This window comes from Danio aesculapii, chromosome 10, assembly GCF_903798145.1.
Source record: "Danio aesculapii chromosome 10, fDanAes4.1, whole genome shotgun sequence".
Taxonomy (NCBI): Eukaryota; Metazoa; Chordata; class Actinopteri; order Cypriniformes; family Danionidae; genus Danio; species Danio aesculapii.
The window spans coordinates 13,875,578-13,896,090 of record NC_079444.1 but is presented as its reverse complement, the minus strand read 5'-3'; the positions used below and the strand labels follow the sequence as shown (position 1 = coordinate 13,896,090).

The window sequence follows — 20,513 nt, the reverse complement described above, 5'->3', positions numbered from 1 at the left end:
CCCCCGTCCACCAATATTGATTGACAGCTGCGCGCATTAACATGTCCAGTAGTCAAGTGTATAATCATATCAACAAGAGAGGACGAGCGCAAAGCAGCCGGGAATAAAAGGTGTGTTCAGTTCGCTAGGATCATTAATCATCATCAAACGTGATCAAGAGTGAGTTTCACATGTTTTAAATGTTTTAAAACAGAGCATATGTGTAATGAATTACAGCGATTCACTTCAGATGCACTTAATCAGCACAGCCACGTGTCAGAACAATTATAAAGGAAGACGCTTCAATCCCGGTTATTAATATACATTAATATAACAGATATCCATACTGCAGTGGATATTACTAGTATCATGTCACATGCATGCAAAACGTGTGCAAAGCTTATCTCTCTCTCTCTCTCTCTCTCTCTCTCTCTCTCTCTCTCTCTCTCTCTCTCTCTCTCTCTCTGTGTGTGTGTCTTCCTGTCTGAGCTGTGTGTGTGTGTGTCTGCGTGTCTGAGCTAAGTGTGTGTATGTGTGTGTGTGTCCTTGCTGTGTGTGCACGTGAACTTTGTAATGACATTGTGTGTGACTCATTGTTGCAAATCCACAAAAAATGCATCAAATAGTGATCGTTAAAGTTCTTACTGTAGTATTTCTCACACACGTTACGTGAGATCTGCTTCCTGAGGCAGCCGAGGGCCGCGATTGCTGACAGGCACGTAGGAACGGTGGGCGGATAGGACTAGCCTTAAAGGGCCAGTACAAAAAAAACAGCAAAACCTTTTTTCCAGCTATAATATAGACACTTCAAACAGCTATAATAAATAATCTGATGGGTGTTTTGAGCTGAAACTTTACAGACACATTCTGGGGACACAAAAGACGTATATTAAATATGAAAAAGAGGTAACATATGTGCCCTTTAAAACATTTAAAAGTCTTACTGACCTCAAACCTTTGACCGGAAGTGTATATTCAGTTTTTATGTTAATTTGTACTAATATTGAATGATATGCAAATGTTTGTATGGTTTTTGTACTATACTGTTTATTAAGTAATGTATTTTAGTAGATATTATATTAGAGACTTACTCAGTTTACCAAACAAATAGTTATGATATAGACAACAGAGACAACTAGATATGCATTGTATACCTCAAATAAAAGTGACTTTTTTCCCATGTGATCAGTTTTTAGTTACTATACTTTCAAAATGATTTCACATTATATATATATATATATATATATATATATATATATATATATATATATAGATAGATAGATAGATAGATATATATATATATATATATATATATATATATATATATATATATATATATATATATATATATATATATATATATATATATATATATATATATATATATATATATATATGTATATATATATATATGTATATATATATATGTATATATATATATATATATATGTATATATATATATATGTATATATATATATATGTATATATATATATATGTATATATATATATATATATATATATATATATATATATATATATATGTATATATATGTATATGTATATATATGTATATGTATATATATGTATATGTATATATATATATATATGTATATATATATATATGTATATATATATATATGTATATATATATATATGTATATATATATATATGTATATATATATATGTATATATATATATATGTATATATATATATATATATATATATATATATATATATATATATATATATATGTATATATATATATATGTATGTATATATATATATATATATATATATATATATATATATATATATATATATATTATTTTTTTTTTTTTTTCGCAAAATTCTGTGCAGAAAAAGCAAAACATGCTCACAGATTCTGTCTTGCCTTGTTTATAAGGAGACAGAATCTGCAAGTTTTTTTTGCTATTTCTGCACAGAATATTGTAAAAAAATAAGGATTTCGAAAGTGTAGAACTAAAAAGCTAATACATAAAAATAGAAAATGACATTTAGTTTTGACTTTTTAGGTGTACAATCAGAACAGAAGCAGAAAATATTACTCAACAAATCGCATTGTACATAAATTATCGAAACGTTCGTTTATTAATAAAAAATAATTATGAAATTCATTTAAAAACTGAATAAATATGTATTTACACGCATTAAATAGACTGAATAATGGGCTCAGTAATCTTTGGATTTGTGTGGGCCTAGTTATAAGGTAAGGTGGCCAACATATGAGATTGTCACAGTCACTATTTGGCTGTTACTATATTAAAATGCGTAGAGAAGTATCATGAGGAATATGTATGCGTGTTCGACCTTCAACGTTTAGTTTAGGTTTTCACACGAACAATAGCCATGTCAGTTTTCACACCTGAACCCACAAGTCAGTCACTTCATTTCACAAAAAACACTTGCAGCGAGACTCAAACCACCACACACTCGCTGCCATTTACGTTATTCATAGCTCACTTATGAGAAATGTTGAAAGTGAAGCTGTCGGTGATATGAGCTATTCATATTGACGCGAGCAGTAATAGGCTTTCTCATAATGTCTTTTTTTTGGTCCTTAGCAGAAGATTTCAACCACTGCCTAATTAGAGCCTCAGCAAACCTCCAACATAACTTTTAAAGATTTTTATTTTATAGAGGCCAAACAAAAAAGAGATTTTACTATGACACCAAATGCAGTGGTGTAAAGTACCATATTACAATGCTTAATATACTGTAATTGAGCAGTTTTGTAGGTGGCAAGGTGGCTCAGTGGTTAACACTGTCGCCTCACAGCAAAAAGGTCGCTGGTTCGTGTCCCTGCTGGGCCAGTTGGCATCTCTGTGTGGTGTTTGCATGTTCTCCCCGTGTTTGTGTGGGTTTCCTCCGGGTGCTCCGATTTCTCCCACAATCCAAAGACATGCGCTGTAGGTGACGTGAATAAACTAAATTGTCTAGTGTATGTGTGTGTTTCCCAGTACTGGGTTGTGGCTGGAAGGGCATCCGCTGCACAAAACATATGCTGCAATAGTTGGTGGTTCATTCTGCTGTGGCGAGCTCTGAAATAGGGAAGGAAATATAAAGAATGAATAAATGAATAGTTTTTCTCAGGAAATGTACTTTACAAAATACAGTAATTGCAAAATGTGTACTTGAGTACATTTTTAGTGCTGCATCAGTACTTTTACTGCACTATTTTTCTTCAACCTGCAGTCACTAATCTGTATATATTTGCTCTTGTCTATTGTGATTGGCTGAATCGAATAATCAGTCCTGTGATTCCATTCCAGTCAAATTAAAATCACATCACCGAGACTGACTTCAAAACACGGAGGGTTTATGAATGCCGCAAACTGAGTAGGATAAGCTTTTTATTCAGTAAGAAAAGATGCGCATAAACTATGATGGAAACCGTTTCACCGAACAAATTCCAGTGTGCGCATTAAAAAAAGGTCATGTGATTTTGTTAAAAAAGATCATGTGATGATCAAATTGTGTGTGAATGGACAAACCAGCAGGCTGAGCACACTGTAAACCATCTGAACGGTTGTTTTGGTCATTCTAAAACACCTTACCGTTTAAGTATTAGTGTTATTATATTATTAATGACCTCCAGAATCAAGAGCGTCTGTGCTCCGTGTCTGACACCTCCAAACACCACCACGCGTTTACTGCATGTCAGGATTGCCTTCTGAGGTGCAAGTCATTTATTAAATGAAGAAAAGATTGCCGCAGCTTCTCCTACTGCAGCAAATTCAGATTTTACTGTTGATATTTGGCACCAGTTAATCAGGAAGTGACGATTTCGTTCGCTTTGACTTGTTGTATGGAAACGCTGCTTTATTTGCACGTCTTTTATGCGATAATCCTGTTTTGCGCTTAAATTTCATTCGCATTTTTGGTTGGAAACATAGCTACTGATGAGAAGACAATTGATATCGCCAAATGGCCTTAAACAATAACTAAATGTACTACAGAATGTTACGTTTTCAAACACATGCACAAACTGCATGCGTCTATGAGTGAGCTTGGTTTACGGCGTCAACTGCAGGACATAGCTTGTTACTCTGGGTTCTAATGTAATAATGTAATGTGATCAGTCACATACTTATTGCCACATTATATTGTTATGATAACATTATATTGTTGCCTTCTGTGATTTTCCTGATGATAAATACCAAAAAATAACTATAAGCCTCGCAACTCGTCAATCTCGTATGACATAAGAGTTCGCGATGACATGATGACACTCTTCCAGGGTATCCGTAGGGTCTTAAAAAGTCGTAATTTTCAAAAACAAAATTTTAGGTTATAAAAAGTCTCACTGAAATGTTGTCTTGTAGGTCTTAAGCGGGTCTTAATTTTCCTTCATGTAAAGCTACCCAATCGATCCAACATGCATCCAATCACCAACAATACATTTCAATAAAACTTTGAGCAAAACTCTATTTATAACTAATATTATAGCAAACCGTTGTGCATACATTTAGTTTATTAAAGCTTTGAAAGAGTTGGTTTTTATGTTATGTTATGTTGAAAAATAGCACATACAACTAGGGTTGCTTGTTTTGACTCAATATTTAAAGTATGTGGCTAAGAGATAACTAATTAGAATTAGTTTATTAATGGGCAAGTAATTGTTTATTTTTTCTGCTGGGCCTTTAAAAACAAATTTTTAGCGTTTAGCCCTATACAAGTCTGAAAATGAATACTTAATGGTCTTAAAAAGGTCTTAAAGTTTTAAATTTGCCTTAGTGTAACCTGCAGAAACCCTGTCTTCCCACCACTGACCAAAAGTAATGTTTCAGAATGGCACTCTCCTTAAGCTTGTATTGTCGATAGCCATGGGCTTGCTTGACCATGCTTTTTGAGATATGGGAAGAATGTGATTCCTCTAACATGTTTTTATTGTGTTTGTGTTTAGCTGGAGAAGTGCTCACAGGATCTGGGCTCCAGCACTAAAGCTGTGAGCTCTGCCATTGCTCAACTCCTCAGTGAAGCAACTCAAGGCAATGAGAACTACACAGGTAGCACATCAACCACACACACACACACCACTAACCCATAGCTTATTACAGCAATTCGAGCGTTTATGATAAAATCCATGATTTCGAAACCTCTTAATGCCATGCACCGCCCCCTGCCTGTAGAAATGCACTCACTGGTCACTTTATTAGGTATGCCATGATAGTACTAGCAGATTTGTCAGCTGGACATCCATAGTTTGAATCTCCTGTCCATTTGAGTTAAGAATTTTCCATGACAGATATATGACAAGTTTTGTTTTCTTGATGATGTCAAGTCGTCATGACTCAGATGAAGATCAGTTGCGATGTATTTGTGTCAAGTTGTCATAACAATGTCATCTTTGCATTTCAAATGACATAGCTGAGTGAATGACACTTAGTGACAGTTGTCATAAGCATGCATAAAATCTTCATGTGTCATGTAGTGTCGTGATTTTAAAGGCTTCACGACAGTCTTATGATCACCCAGTGTTGCCAACTATTTTCAATGAGAAGGTGCTAAGCACTGCACAAAGTCGCTAAATATCACTAGATTACATCATACGCCAATTTGCACATTACCTACGTCATCGCATCCAACAGTTTCTGTTTGTTTAACAGCCTATGGTTAATAAAGGGGTATTTATATTTGCTCTATGCTTTATATATGCATGTCAATTTAATTAAATGTATTGTTGTTTGAATACAGTATATGGAATTTGCTGTAATCTCTCAGACATGATAAACACAAGTTCAGAAACTGCTGTCACTAAAATCTCTGTTTGTGAACAACAGCAGGAAAAGAATAAAAGGTCCAACTAAATTGTTACATTTAAAACAAAAGAGAAGCAGATCGGTTTGACTGTACTAAGGAAATAAATACCTCTTGCTCGCAGTGCTAAAACACTCTCCGTCGATATGCAGAGGAACTATCCGCTCTCAAGGCTGATTTCTACTTTCACTTGGCGCAGTGACGCAGACCTCCGCTGACTCTGCACACATCTCACAAAATGTACGAAGCTTTTATACTTGACGTGTTCGCCATTAAGATATTCTTTAAAACGGTCCAAAGAAAACCACCGTAAAATCAGACGGATAAACAGAGAAGTAGGACGTTTACGGAACTACGTCATATCATTAATATCATTTAAGATTTTTAAACTAATTATTTTTTATTATTTGCATACATTTTTTGGTCCCACTTTATATTAAGTGTCGCTTATACCTGTAAACTTGCAAGCTAACTAGATGTGCGAGTAGTGTGTAACTACAGTGTATGTACACACTGGTACATAGTATTTACTTGTGTAATACTGGTGTAACTACCCACATGTAACAACACGCTGAATAGTATGTGTAAGTTCAAATGGGTAACAGGACATTGGTAACAACACTAAAAAAGTACACATCTGCAACAAGAATTACATAAGTGCATCGTGTAACAACAATATACTTGCAGGCGGTTTCCTACTTCCACACCTGTTTGCTTACCATGTACTTCTGAACACTGTATTAGATTAAGAATGGCAGAACTAACGCTGTATTTGAAGGTTTCACCTTGTGATATCAGTGTAAGAACTGGAACTGTCCACTCAATATAAAGTGTAAAATGGTCATAAATTACGGTGTAATATATAAAACCTAAGCCTTTGTGCAACTGTTTAACAACAGAAAACTTTTCCCACAAAGTATAAGTGTGCAGGATATAGAAATATACAAATGCCTTATGTTTATATGTTGTTTCAAGGTAAGAACTACTGAGAAAGTTTAATAATATAGTTTTCTGCTGGATCCCAGGACATGCTGGATTAATCGGAAATGAGCAAGCCAACAAAGCCACCAAAACAGCCCTTACAGGAAAGCTAAAGGAGTGCAAAATCCGACCTTCAGATCTAAAGCCACTAATAAAAGGTTATCTAAACAAATGGCAGAATGGGATCAGCGCTCAGAAAATAAACTTTTTGAAATTCAGCCAGAAATAGGAAGAAAATCGAATTAATTTTTTACCTCAAGACATGATGAGATTGTTTATAGAAGATGCCGCATTACACACACAAGACTCACACATGAACATTTACTTAAAGGAGAAGAACCACCAAGATGTCAATATTGCAAAAGAAACCAAACTGTTAAACACATTATTGTGGAATGCCCTATTTTTAATGTTATCAGACAACAATTTTTATCTGGACACACTTTAAATGAAATATTTTTAAATGTGAATCCATCTAAAATTGTACAATTTTTATTAAAAGTAAACCTTAAAAAACTATTTTAGATTTTATCTTATATACTATACTATATTATATTATAATTATTATTATTATTATGTATTTTACCCTGTGCGTTAATTATTGCTGTTGGTGACTTTTAATTGTTAGAATATTTTGTATAACTATAGAAAAGTTGTATTTATAAAACGTGGTAAATTTGATCTCTTTTTTTTTTTTTTGCCATGACATAGCCATAGAAGCTGAAATGGCAATAAACTCAAAATTCTCTATCTCTGTTTCAAGGTAAACTGTAGAATCACATCAGTAATTCACATTAAAGTGTAGTTTACCAAAGATTGTGTTATTAATGTCCTGTTACACATTAGAACTTACACATACTATTCAGTGGGTTGTTACATGTGTGTAGTTACACCAGTATTACACAAATAAATACTATGTACCAGTGTACATATACTAGTTAAATACTACTTACACATCTAGTTACCGTGTAAGTTCACAGGTATAAGCGACCAATTATTAAGGTGGGACCAATTATTTTAATGATTATAAGCATTTTTCTTTTTTGTAAGAATTTATTTTTATAATCATTCAAGATTTTTTTTTTTAATCAAACTTTGATGCATCACTTGCTTTTGGTTATATCTCAGACAGTTCTATTAAACTTCATTAAAATTTGAATGACAACAGAATATGGGTTATTAATAGCTACAAATATTTTTTTATTATGCACAGAATAACATTTTTAAATGGTACACTTATTAAAAAATTACTGATGTTTTTTTTATTTATTTATTTTTTTTTAGATTTAGCCCGCTCCACAATTCAAACAGTACTGTCTGGCTAGTTTCTGTCCTCTACTTATAAGCTAAAAAGGCAATAATGGTCGAACATTCCTGACCATTATCACCAATAAAGCCTAGAAATGTCACCGGGTGTCAAGGGAGCGAAGACAAGAGGTTGGATCCAAATGCAATTTTTAATGAGAGATTATTCGTGCAGGCAAAAACAAGTGAGGTCAAAAAACAAGAACTCCGGTATCATGAAGGGCATCGAAAAATGCTAAAACAAAGCGATGATTAAAGTACAAAAAGTAACAAAACAATCATCAAAACATAACTAGAAAACTATAAACAGGACTACGCTCACTGAAACCATACAGGGACTGACTAAGACTCAGCATTGACTCGTGTGTGCAATGTGTATAATTAGTCCAAACAATTCATGATGAGGGTATTCAGCTGTGTGTAATTAATGGTGAATGGTGACCGGTGTGTGCAACGGCATGCTGGGATATGTAGTTCCTGAATGACGTGAGTGTAGTATGCCAGCGATCTTCCAGGAACAGATCGCCGGTTATGTGACAAGAAAAATCAGTATATTGTAATCCGATAGGTTCAAATATTCTTTTCCAGTTATCAAATAAATCATTTGCGATTCATTTTAGTTTTATAACTATTAAATTGTTTCAAATTCAAAATTCTAATAATATACATCAGGGAAACACCTATGAATGGTGGAAAAACATATTCTGTAATATTAAAATCACTTTTGTCATGACCTCTCTTTTTGGCTTTAACAAACTTATCCCTCAGGCTTTTCCAAGACTTTCCTCCTTTCCCACTGCTGTTGCGATTTCTAGCCAAGAATTACTGATCATCTGGTTATCTCTATGATCATGCATAGACGAATCATAAGGATGTCTATACAGGCATAGCTGTTTCAAGCCAAAATCTCTTCAAAGTGTTTCATATTCAACTCAAATCAAATGTGGCGCCACGTGAACTGTTCGCCCGAGTCTCAAAACTTTTGTGCGCTCTGCCAGCCGAAATCATGTCGCACTCACCCAAAGCGACCCTCCGCAAACACCGCAATGACGTCACATTGGACGCGCGCACTTAAGTGAACTAGCGAATGCGTCGAGTATAAACCAGGCTTCAGGCTGCATGTGTGAGAGACTGAGACTGAGAGACTAAGCCGCCTGTAAGTGCTCTAAGGAGGGGGTGGGTAGGCGACATCACCCGCAGCTCGTTTAGACGAGTAGGAACGGTACAGTTTGGACACATCGGTGTCTCCAAAAAAATCACTAGATTTGTTGCTAGTCAGTGTTTTGAAAATTCGTCACTAGTGGGGTCTGAAAAGTTGCTAAATATACCGTCAAAATCGCTAAGTTGGCAACACTGTGATCACCTCCTTCAAGTAAAGTGTAACCAATTTATTTTATTTATTTATTTATTCTTTTTGCAGGGCAAGTAAAAATTTGTTAACAAGAAAAATTGGTAACACAAAGACTGTCGTGAAACCTTTATAATCAGGACATTACACAAAAGGACATACACAAGGTATTTACACAAATGTTTTTTCTGAATTCTCTGTGCAGGTATGGCTGCTCGTGATGTGGCTCAGGCTCTGCGTTCGCTGGCTTCAGCTGCTCGTGGAGTGGCAGCCAACACCGAAGACCCTCTAGCCCGTAACGCCATGCTGGACTGCACCGGCGATGTCATGGACAAATCCGCCAGCCTGATTGAAGAGACCAAGAGGGCCATCGCCAAACCAGGAGACCCTGACAGTCAGCAAAGACTGGCCCAGGTTAAACCCCTACCTCAGCTTGAGTACTTAATAAGAAAAGCTGAATGGAATTAGAGTTTAAATTAAGCAACGAATCCTCCCTTTTAATTGCTGATAGGAGATTTTGTCTGCCGTTGGGTGCAGCGCTCATTATTTTTGAAAAGAAAATTGCACCTTGTGTCTATGATTAGCATAACTAGACAAGTGTTTTTGCATATGTGTGTGTTTTCAGGTAGCCAAAGCTGTGTCTCAGGCACTGAACCGCTCTGTAAACTGTCTGCCGGGGCAGAGGGATGTGGATAATGCCATCAGAACTGTCGGAGAAGCTAGCAAGAAATTGCTGTCTGATAAAGTGAGTCCCCAAGGCCATGAAGCCACTCACCGTGTCCTTTCACAGTCAAGTATTTTCCACTATTGTTGTCATCTAGATGGTCCTTTTGACCCAAGTCTTAAGTGACTTATATAACATAACTGATGTCGGCTGGTGAAATATACTGTATGTGGTTTAACAATGGCTCTCCAGCTCTAAAGGCCTGTTCTCACAAAGGTAAGTATTTATTGTCAAAATTATTTGGAGGGAGTCAAACAGATTTAATTGCAACAAAAAGGTTTATTGTGAGACATGATGTTTTTTTTTCAGATTGTGATAAAAATGGTTGACTAGGGATGTAATGAGTCACAAGGGCTAGTTGATAATCGATTCAAAAAGGTTGGAATGTTAAATGAACCATGATAGCTGTTTTGAACAACAGTGTGTTTACTACAAACTCACTTAACATGCAAAATAGCGAGAACAAGTTTTAGTTTAAAGTGGCAACGAGTGCGGAGACCTCAGCTTGTGCCATTAAAGGTGTATATGATATTTCTTAAAACAAAATAAAACTATTTTTAAAACATTAAAATATTTCAAGCACAAAATCTTAAATCATTTTTGTTTTATATATTTATTTAAATTTCTATTGTTCATTCTTTCATTGATTTTGTAATTGTTTGTTTAACAATTGTTAGTTTTGTCACCAGACATAGTTCATACGATCATGGAAAACCTGGAAAAGTCATGGAGTTTTGACATGGCATTTTCCAGGCCTGGAAAAGTTTTGGAAAAACAGAAAAACCCACAAAGTTTTAGAAAAGTCATGGAAATTAGTTTAACAAATATCTGTATACTTGAATTAGGGCTGCGTGATATTGAAAAAATCTGACATTACGGTATTTTGTATTTCTGTGATGTATATTGCGATGTGAATACAATTTCACCAGATGATTTAACAGATTTATGTGGATTGATTTTGTAGAGGAGTGAATCTCGAATAATATATAACAAATAAATGACAAGCATAGATAAATAAAATATAGTAAAGATAAAAGTGTATTCTAGTTTTCAGGTATTCACTATTCAGGTACAGATATTGAATAATCAACACTGCATAGTCTTCATTGTAGATTATTTAATCTTTATTAAAGTTACAAAACATTTCTTGTGGCCGGATGTTTTAAAATCTGAAATATTGAAATGTTCACACAGTCACAGGCCTTAAAGGGACAGTTTACTCAAAGATTGAAATGTACTCACTATTTACTCACACTTCACTTGTTTCAATACTAAAGGAGTTATTCAATTATATTCTTTTCATGTTCATTAAAAAAAGAAAAAAATCATAAATGTTTGAAACAAGTGAAGGGTGTAATGAAAATGGGAAGTAATTTTTAATGGAACTCTCTTCAAAATGCATGCAGATGATAAACTTTGACTCCATTATGATTAAACTCTATATTAAACTATAATCCCAACATTGCATATCCTGTGATGTGACTATTGCGGATGCACACATTGCGTTATCGATACTGAAACTATATATTGTGCAGCCCTAACTGAATATAGGTTAGTTGTCTTTACTTCTTTTCTGTCCTTGGCCAAAAACTTGCTCTGACATTGTTAGTGCTGTGTAAGCATTATCAAAATCAATTTTACATAGATATAAAAAACAAATTGAAACAAATTAGATTGTTGTGTGTTCTATGATATGCTGTAATAAATTTATACGTCATTGTTTTTCTTATTATTTACCATGTATATGTAGACATTACGTCATGAAAATGTACTTAAAAGTTTTGGAAAAGTCTTGGAAAAGTCATCGAATTTTTGTAGTAAAAATGTGTATGAACCCTGAAAGAGATGTGCAGATCAATTATAAAAGAGCACTTGTTCAATTCCTAATTGTTAAAAAAAACATTGGCATCAGTATCAAATTGTGAGTTGAGTGAATCGTTACATCCATATGGTCAACCAATGTAATTTGCACTTTTGGTCATATGCCAAGTGCGGTTTGTATTGCATAAAACTGTTTTGCTAAGCCAAAGGCAATAGCAGAAGAATCTGGTTGTGTTTAAAAAATGGTTTAAACGTAGTAGTAATAACAAAAATTTTCACATATCTACATTTATATATCCATCAAACTATCCATCCATTCATCCATATATTAATTAATCTGTCTCTCCATCTGGCATTCAAATTTCAGTCCATCCATCATCTATCTGTGAATTTTTTTTATCTGAATTTTCTATCTATTGTTCTTTTTTCCCTCTATCATCCACCCATTTGTCTTTTCAATTATCCATCTTGTGATCATTTATTTATCCATTCATCTGTTCATCTTTACATTTTTTTCCATCCGTCTCCATCCTTTCCATCCATCCATCCATCCATGCATCAACCCATCCATGCATCCATACATAGACGGACCCACGGACGGATGGATGGACGGATGGATGCATGGATAGACAAACAGTCAGATAAATAGATAGAGGTAGACAGACAGACGGGCGGATGGATGGATTGATAGACAGACTAGATAGACAGACAGACAGTCAGATAAATGGATAGAGGTAGATAGACAGACGGATGGATGGATGGATGGATGGATGGATGGATGGATGGATGGATGGATGGATGGATGGACGGATGGATGGACGGATGGATGGATAAATCTATTTTGTCCATCTATCACACTCTATCCATCATTCATATATCAGTCTAACTGTCTGTTCATCTATCAATTTATCCACCAGTCTACCATTCATCTACAGTCACTGTTCTACCCATCAATCTGACTGCATGGCCTTAAACAAACTTCAGTTCTTCCTGTTTACTCTGTGTTTCCTGTTGAATATTCATCTGAGCCATGTTACAGCTACTGTAGTTTGAGAAACAGACGCTCTGATCTCGCTGTCTGATGTTTCTGCAGTTCCCAGCGAGTGGGAAGAGTTTCCAAGAGGCTCAGGCCAATCTGAACGATGCAGCAGCTGGACTGAACCAGTCAGCCAATGAGCTGGTACAGGCCTCGCGTGGCACCACCCAGGACCTGGCCAAAGCCTCCGGGAAGTTTGGACAAGACTTTAACCAATTCCTGCAGGCTGGAGTGGACATGGCTGGACAATCCCAGGTATGGACAGATACAGTACATGAGTATTGGCAAGGCTTTGCAATATAATTACCAACCTACATCACATGACGTCACATGGATTCAACCGTGCACACCGGTTGCAAAAAAAGACCGGTTGCAATAGCAAACATGTCACGTTGTGCGTTAGGATGCTAAAATCGAAAGTCTAAAAATAGAAAACTTAAATTTTCGCGTACATCACACCGATTTTAATGCTAACCGCAGACGTCTTTAGCTAACAACCATCAGAAGAGCTGCATGGAGAGGACCTAGATAAAAATGCTCGACTCTGTTCTCATTTCATATCAGGTAAGTTCATGCTATGCTGAATCATACACATTACTCGTTTTTGATTGCAGCAATGATTTCAGCAAAAACAGTTAAATATGGTGAATTAAACTGCGGACACTGAATGCTAAGAATAAGATGTAAAAATACCTTGCCGAACAGGTGCAGTTCGCTGTCAGAATGCAGTTGTTTTGCTTGTTAGTGATTACACAGGCCTTGTACAGTTCCGTCTTCTTTCCTTGTCTTTGGCTAGGCAGAACCTTGGTTTTTAGAACTACAAAGTTTTAAATCTGGTAATCATGAAACATTATTTCTTGCACATGAACACACAGAACAAAATTGTTGACATTGAAGACTTGTAGGCCTTTAACTTCTCTCTTGTAAAATCACTTGGAGTTTCAATGAGATGTATATTTGAGATGAATTTTGAGACTGCTTTGTGGTAATAATTCATTTGTATGCAGTAATTAACATCCATCGTCCCTATTGAAAAGAATGAAATTTTTAATGTTTAAATGACGTCATTATTCCCAGGTAAAATCGAGACTCTGCCATTCAAAAAAACAAAACAAAGGGCAGATTAGCACAATCTGATTGTAAAAAGAATTAGACTTAGAGTGTCACCCCTTCACTTCTGCGCACTTTTTTACAGCATCATGGTGAATTTTGTATTTTTGCAAATGAAATAGTTACTGACTGTTCATATTTTTGCTTCCCCCCACCATTAATTTCCTAAAGATCACAAGTGTGACTATTTTTGAACTACCATTTAGCATGCATGAATCATTGCCTCAATCTTTTGTTCATTCACATTCTGATAAAATATCTAAAATCAGAATTTTTCAGTCTAAAATGACCGAAGACTACCAGAGGCTTAAAATGTTAAAGCATACCACAAATGTTAATTTCAATAAGAATTGTGCTAGTTTTTCTTTTGCACTGTTTTAATAATGTCTCCTCTTGTCTCTTCCTGTAGTCTAAAGAGGACCAGACTCAAGTGGTCACCAACCTGAAGACCATTTCCATGTCCTCCAGCAAACTCCTGCTGGCGGCTAAAGCTCTGTCCACAGACCCCAACTCGCCAAACCTGAAGAACCAGCTTGCTGCTGCTGCTCGGTTAGCACTCTCTTGCCTGTTCTGTGTTTATCAAATCCCATCGTGTAGACCAGTAATCACTGCTATCATCAGTACTAATAAATCCCAACAGCATTAGCCTGTAGCAAAGCATTTTAAGACATATACTGCTGCTATTGCAGTATATAAAGACACATAATGCTACTATTGACCTTATTCTTCACCATTTTGGCTCAAGACTCCCAGTCTCTTTCACTTGCATTGATTTTAGACGGTAAAAACGGATCACTGTGCCTTTATTTGATTAAAAATACTGTAATATTGTTCAGCATTATAACTTTTTAATATTTAAAAATAACTTGTGAACATTTATCAAAATATAATTTTGCGCCGCGTGATGTTGCAAACTAATATTTTCTTATTATATTATTCTGCTTTTCATGTGTAGTCATTAGGGCTGCACAATATATCATTTCAGCATCGATACCGCAATGCCCGCATCCGCAATAGTCACACCGCAGAATGTGCAATGTTGAATTTATATGACGAGATTTTAGTTGAACAGGAGCCACAGTTCAGTACACATGAGATTTGTGGAGTCACTGAAGAGTTTAACCATATTAGAGTGAAAGTTTAGCATTTGTCTGTGTTTTTAAGTATGCATTCAGAAACAGGAGAGTACATTTTGTAACTTTACTAAATAATTTTTTTATTGAACTATTACAATTTCTGTAACTGAATTAGGTATGGACCGGTATAAGATTCTGACGGTGTGATAACCTTCACGATTTCGCAGTATTGTGATTGCTGCTCTAAAAAAATTCTTTTTAAATGTCTGGGTAAAAAACAAAACATTTTTTCTCTTTTGATACAATATATTTTATTTTGAGAAGCATTTAAAATATTTTAGAGCAGTAAACATGTCAGGCTAAATGAATTACTGACTTCTGCTGTCCTTATTTGTATAAAAAACAGATTTTTTTTACAATTTAAAATGGCATCTTTGGATATCTTTTCTGCTGGAGACACTGTTGTAAAAAAAAATCTTACACATACCCTAGGAAAGGTATTGCAGAAAATGTTGACGGTTTTAAAACCTTGACTTTTCCAAACCGTGGTAAACCTTGAAAACGGTTATCGTCCCATGCATTATGAACCGTCGCCCCAGTCTGAGGTCAAGAGCACTCTGAAGCAGGTTTTCATTCAGGATGTCTCTGTACATTGCTTCATTCATCTTTCCCTCTATCCTGACTAGTCATCCAGTTCCTGCGGCTGAAAAACATCCCCACAGCATGATGCTGCCACCACCATGCTTTACTGTAGGGATGGTATTAGCCTGGTGATGAGCGGTGCCTGGTTTTCTCCAAACATAACGTCTGGCATTCACTCCAAAGAGTTCAATTTTTAGTCTCATCAGACCAGAGAATTTTGTTTCATATGGTCTGAGAGTCCTTCAGATGCCTTTTGGCAAATTCCAGGCAGAGAGTGGCTTTCGTCTGGCCACTCTACCATACTGGCCTGATGAGTGGAATGCTACACAGATGGTTGTCCTTCTGTAAGGTTCTCCTCTCTCCACAGAAGAACGCTGGAGCTCAGACAGAGTGAACATCGTGTTATTGATCACCTCCCTGACTAAGGCCCTTCTCCCCCGATCACTCAGCTTAGATGGCCAGCCAGCTCTAGGAAGAGTCCTGGTGGTTCCAAACATCTTCCACTTACGGATGATGGAGTCCACTGTGCTCATTAGAACTTTCAGAGCAGCAGAAATTTTTCTGTAACCTTTTCCAGTCTTGTGCCTTGAGACAATCCTGTCTCAGAGGTCTACAGACAATTCCTTTGTCTTCATGCTTGGTTTGTGCTTTGACATGGGACCTTCAACCCTGGGACCTTATATAGGCAGGTGTATGCCTTTTAAAATCATGTCCAATCATTTGAATTGACCACAGGTGAACTCCAACATCTCAAGAATGATCAGTGGAAACAGAATGTACCTGAATACTTCTGTACTTGTGATTTTTCAGCTTTTTTATTTTTAGTAAATTTGCAACAATTTCAAAAACTCTTTTTTCACATTGTCATTATGGGGTATTGTGTGTAGAATTTTGAGGAAATAAATGAATTTAATCCATTTTGGAATAAGGCTGTAACATAAAAAATAGAAAAAGTGAAGTGCTATCAATACTTTCTGGATGCACTGTATATAGCAGAAAAACAAAATATCGCAAGTTTCCCAGGATCGTGCAGCAGTTTGTAGAACAAGTAGTTTGACCGTTTTCTGCCATTTCTTATTCCTAGTCATTTCACCCATAGGCAACTGAATTGGAAGTTCTAAAACACTTAGAAAAACAAGCGCCCTTCCGCATTGCAGAATAATGTCAATAGAATTCGGCTGAAGAAATGTGTCTCAAGTATCCATTGTTTTTACGCCAGCTGCTGTTTGAATTTGTCCTCGTGTCAGGAGCTCACTGTGTTTTTGGAGCATTTCTTCAGAGCACTCAGATATTGTGTGCCTGTGATAGCAAGAAGGAAATCAAGCACACACTCACTGCTCTTCTATTGACATACAGTGCATTACATAAGTGGCGTGCTCGCTTTTAGACACATTTGGGTTGAAATGAGCGCAATTATGTAATAGGAATCTACAAAAGCAAAGCTGTTTGTATCGCTGCAGCTCTCAGAGGTGTGTGAGATGAAAAAAGAGGAAGGCAGGATGAAACAACAGCAGTTAATGGTTTTTCTCCGCTCAAATTCCAAAACTCCCATCACTCCCGCACTGAGCATCAGAGCAAGAGAGAGAGCGAGAGAGTGTGTCAGTGTGTGGTAACGCACGTGGGTGGACTGTTTCTCACAGATCTCTCACACTATTCCTTCCCTTTCCATAGCAAACTCTGATGTCTCTCTCTCTTTCTTTCTGGATAGCGCGGTGACAGACAGCATTAATCAGCTGATCAGCATGTGTACCCAGCAGGCTCCGGGACAGAAGGAGTGTGACAACGCTCTTCGTGAGCTTGAGGTGCTTCTTCTTCATCTTCTTCTCTCTCTCTCTCTTTTTTTTACCTCTGTTTCCGCATTTTCCCTGTCTCCATCAGTTTGTTGAGTGACTCGCTTTCATATGCAGCATTTGGACTCTCTTATATTCAGCCTAATCTGAGCAGTGTATTATGAAGAGAGAGTTGACACTCCTTTTTGTGACTTTTCTCTGTCGTTTATTGCATTATTTATTATAATAATGTAATAACATACCTCAAAAATGTGTTTTTCAAAGTGTTTTTTATATAGATGCTCTTTCATATATGTGTATGCATGATTTGACATTCTGTTTAATATTGAGCAGCGAATATTGGGCTCTGTGTGGGTTTTAAATAGTTTTAAAAATGTATTTTCGAGGCAGTAATGATATAATCGAGTCATTACTGTACGTACAGAATTTATCAAACTTACACCGTTATTAAAGTTTTGGTTAGATTATAGTTTAGTGCTTTTGAATAGTCTCTAATGCAGGGGTATTCAATTAGTTTGTCATGGGTAGGCCCACACGGAATCTGCGCGCACAGAATTCCGCCGATTTCTGCAGATTTTTAGCTCATTCTGTTTATTTACTTGTGTAAATCTGTTCAAATTTATATTTATTCAGTTTTTTTTATTAATTACAGTAATATTATTGACTATAATGAAAATATTTATAGGATTTATTTACAATACAGTTTGTGTAGTAATATTTTCTCTCTTTCAGATGAGATATTATATGAGAGACTTGCTTTGTTTACCAAATAAAGTGGATCTAATTGGGTTTGCATTGTAAATATTAAATAAATGTTAAAAAGTTATTACTTTTTATTTCATATGTAAGGGTTTTCATTATGATGCCCCCAAAATAATTCCGCATAAATCCGCAGATTTTTAACACAATTCTGCGCAGAAATAGCAAAAAATGTCTGCAGATTCCGTCTGACCCTAGTCATGGGGGCCAGTTCATGAAAAGCATACCGGAGAGATATGACTTGAACAGCTATAAAATAACTCATATGTTGTATTTTTGCTCCTTAAGCAAACATTAAAACTTTAATATATTGTATTTTGAAACAACATAACATCACTGCATTGTACAATGCGGCTTTTTTACAAACATTTTCAAATGTTGTATTTCAAAGCACAACAAAATCAGTGCAATGCTTCAGTAGGCTTCTTCTACATTTAAACTCATTCATATGTTATGTTTTAAACTGCGTAATTAGGGATGTGACAATCATAGATTTTGGTTGTACGATTATAGTCTGAAAAATAATCATGGTTTCACGGTTATCATGATTATTATGCATTTATTAAATTCAAAACACGACGAGTTTAGAAAATTTCAAGAAAACTGCTTATATTTTAAAGTGTTGTTTATTGCTGCTCAGTAACCAAATATAGCACAAAATATTAATAAAAACAAACAATAGTCCATTTCTCTCTTTGGACTTAAATGAAACAGTTTTTGATTTAAACATGAGTGATAATTTTACAATGAAAATAAATGACAAAAAAATGAATGAATAAATAAAAGTAAGAATAAATAAAAAATAGTATTTATCTAATGTTAATTTAAGCTATATATTAGCTGAGACTTTAAATGAACTGTTGTTATAATCTGCTTTCATACAAACATAATCATTTTAATAATATGTAATAATTCGTCTAACGTATCTTTTGTTTACATTGCACTGAAAGCCATGCACAACTCTCACCACTACAGTGTGAGAATTTCTACTGTGTGCCCCTGGAGGGTGCGAGTGCGTCGGTCCGCTTGCGAGCCTTGCACGCACGCCTCCCAATATGTGCATGTCTCCATTGGAAATAATGAACTTGCGTGTAGAAAAGACGCAATATGTGAACGGCCTGATGCTAGAGTTAATTCAATGTGCGTGCGTGCGTATTAGCCTCGGTATAAGCTCAGAACTTTAAACTAGTGCACAAATGGCATGACTTTGTTTAGTTGCAGCAGTTTTGTTTCGTGCAACAGAGACGCGGCATTGAGAAGCATTTACGATTAATCAACTGTCATGAATTAAAGCACGGTTAATTGTGAAATCGGCTAATTATTACATCCCTATTAACGATATCAGTGCATTGTACAAAAGGTCTTTTCTACAAACATATCCAAATGTTTTCGGTTGACCACACCACTCACTTAATGTCACTTAACTTGACACGCTCTGCGCAGCCTTCAACTGTAGCTCATGCTGTATTAAACAGACACACGTCATTTCATAACTATAGCGACCGTTTTTTGACTGAACTAAATTTATTTTTGATGTCTTGGTCACACTATTTGGAGGTCCGGAACAAATTGCCTTGAGGACCGAGCTCACCGATTGAACAGCCCTGATCTAATTCTTAGCAAGGCTGCATTTATTTGATAAAAAATACTGTTATATTGTTTAATGTTACAGCTTTTTAATATATAAAAATATCTAATAAACATCTATTAAAATATCATTTTGACTGATGTTATTTAACTTTTAATTAATTATTTCAATCACCCAACCCCCCGGTGAATTGAATGAACTAAATTGTCCGTAGTGTATGTGTGTAAATGAGTGTGTATGGATGTTTCCCAGTGATGGGTTGCAGCTGTAGGGGAATCCGCTTAGTAAAACATATGCTGGATAAGTTGGCGGTTCATTCCGCTGTGGCGACCCCAGATTAATAAAGGGACTAAGAAAAATGAATGAATGATTTTAATCTTTATTTGATAGTGTATTTCTAGAAATCATTTTTTTGTCAGTATTTATTTTTATTTATTTTTTTACAGTTGAAGACAATTATTAGCACTCAATTATTATAAATAAGTGCTGTTTAACAGATCTTTTTTTCAACACATTTTTAAACAATAGTTTTAACTCATTTCTACTAACTAATTTCTTTGTCTTTGTCATGA

General features: G+C 35.5%; 1 protein-coding gene across 1 annotated transcript in view; it reads left to right on the top strand.

Annotated features, from left to right (window-relative positions):
• tln1 (talin 1) overlaps positions 1 to 20,513 on the top strand; it is a 213,123-nt gene that overhangs the window by 128,987 nt on the left and 63,623 nt on the right. Inside the window, exons 26-31 of the mRNA XM_056466629.1 lie at positions 4,908 to 5,010; positions 9,601 to 9,809; positions 10,021 to 10,140; positions 13,034 to 13,231; positions 14,496 to 14,635; positions 17,513 to 17,606. Coding sequence (XP_056322604.1) covers positions 4,908 to 5,010; positions 9,601 to 9,809; positions 10,021 to 10,140; positions 13,034 to 13,231; positions 14,496 to 14,635; positions 17,513 to 17,606 — 864 coding nt within the window. The remainder of the gene's footprint in view (positions 1 to 4,907; positions 5,011 to 9,600; positions 9,810 to 10,020; positions 10,141 to 13,033; positions 13,232 to 14,495; positions 14,636 to 17,512; positions 17,607 to 20,513) is intronic.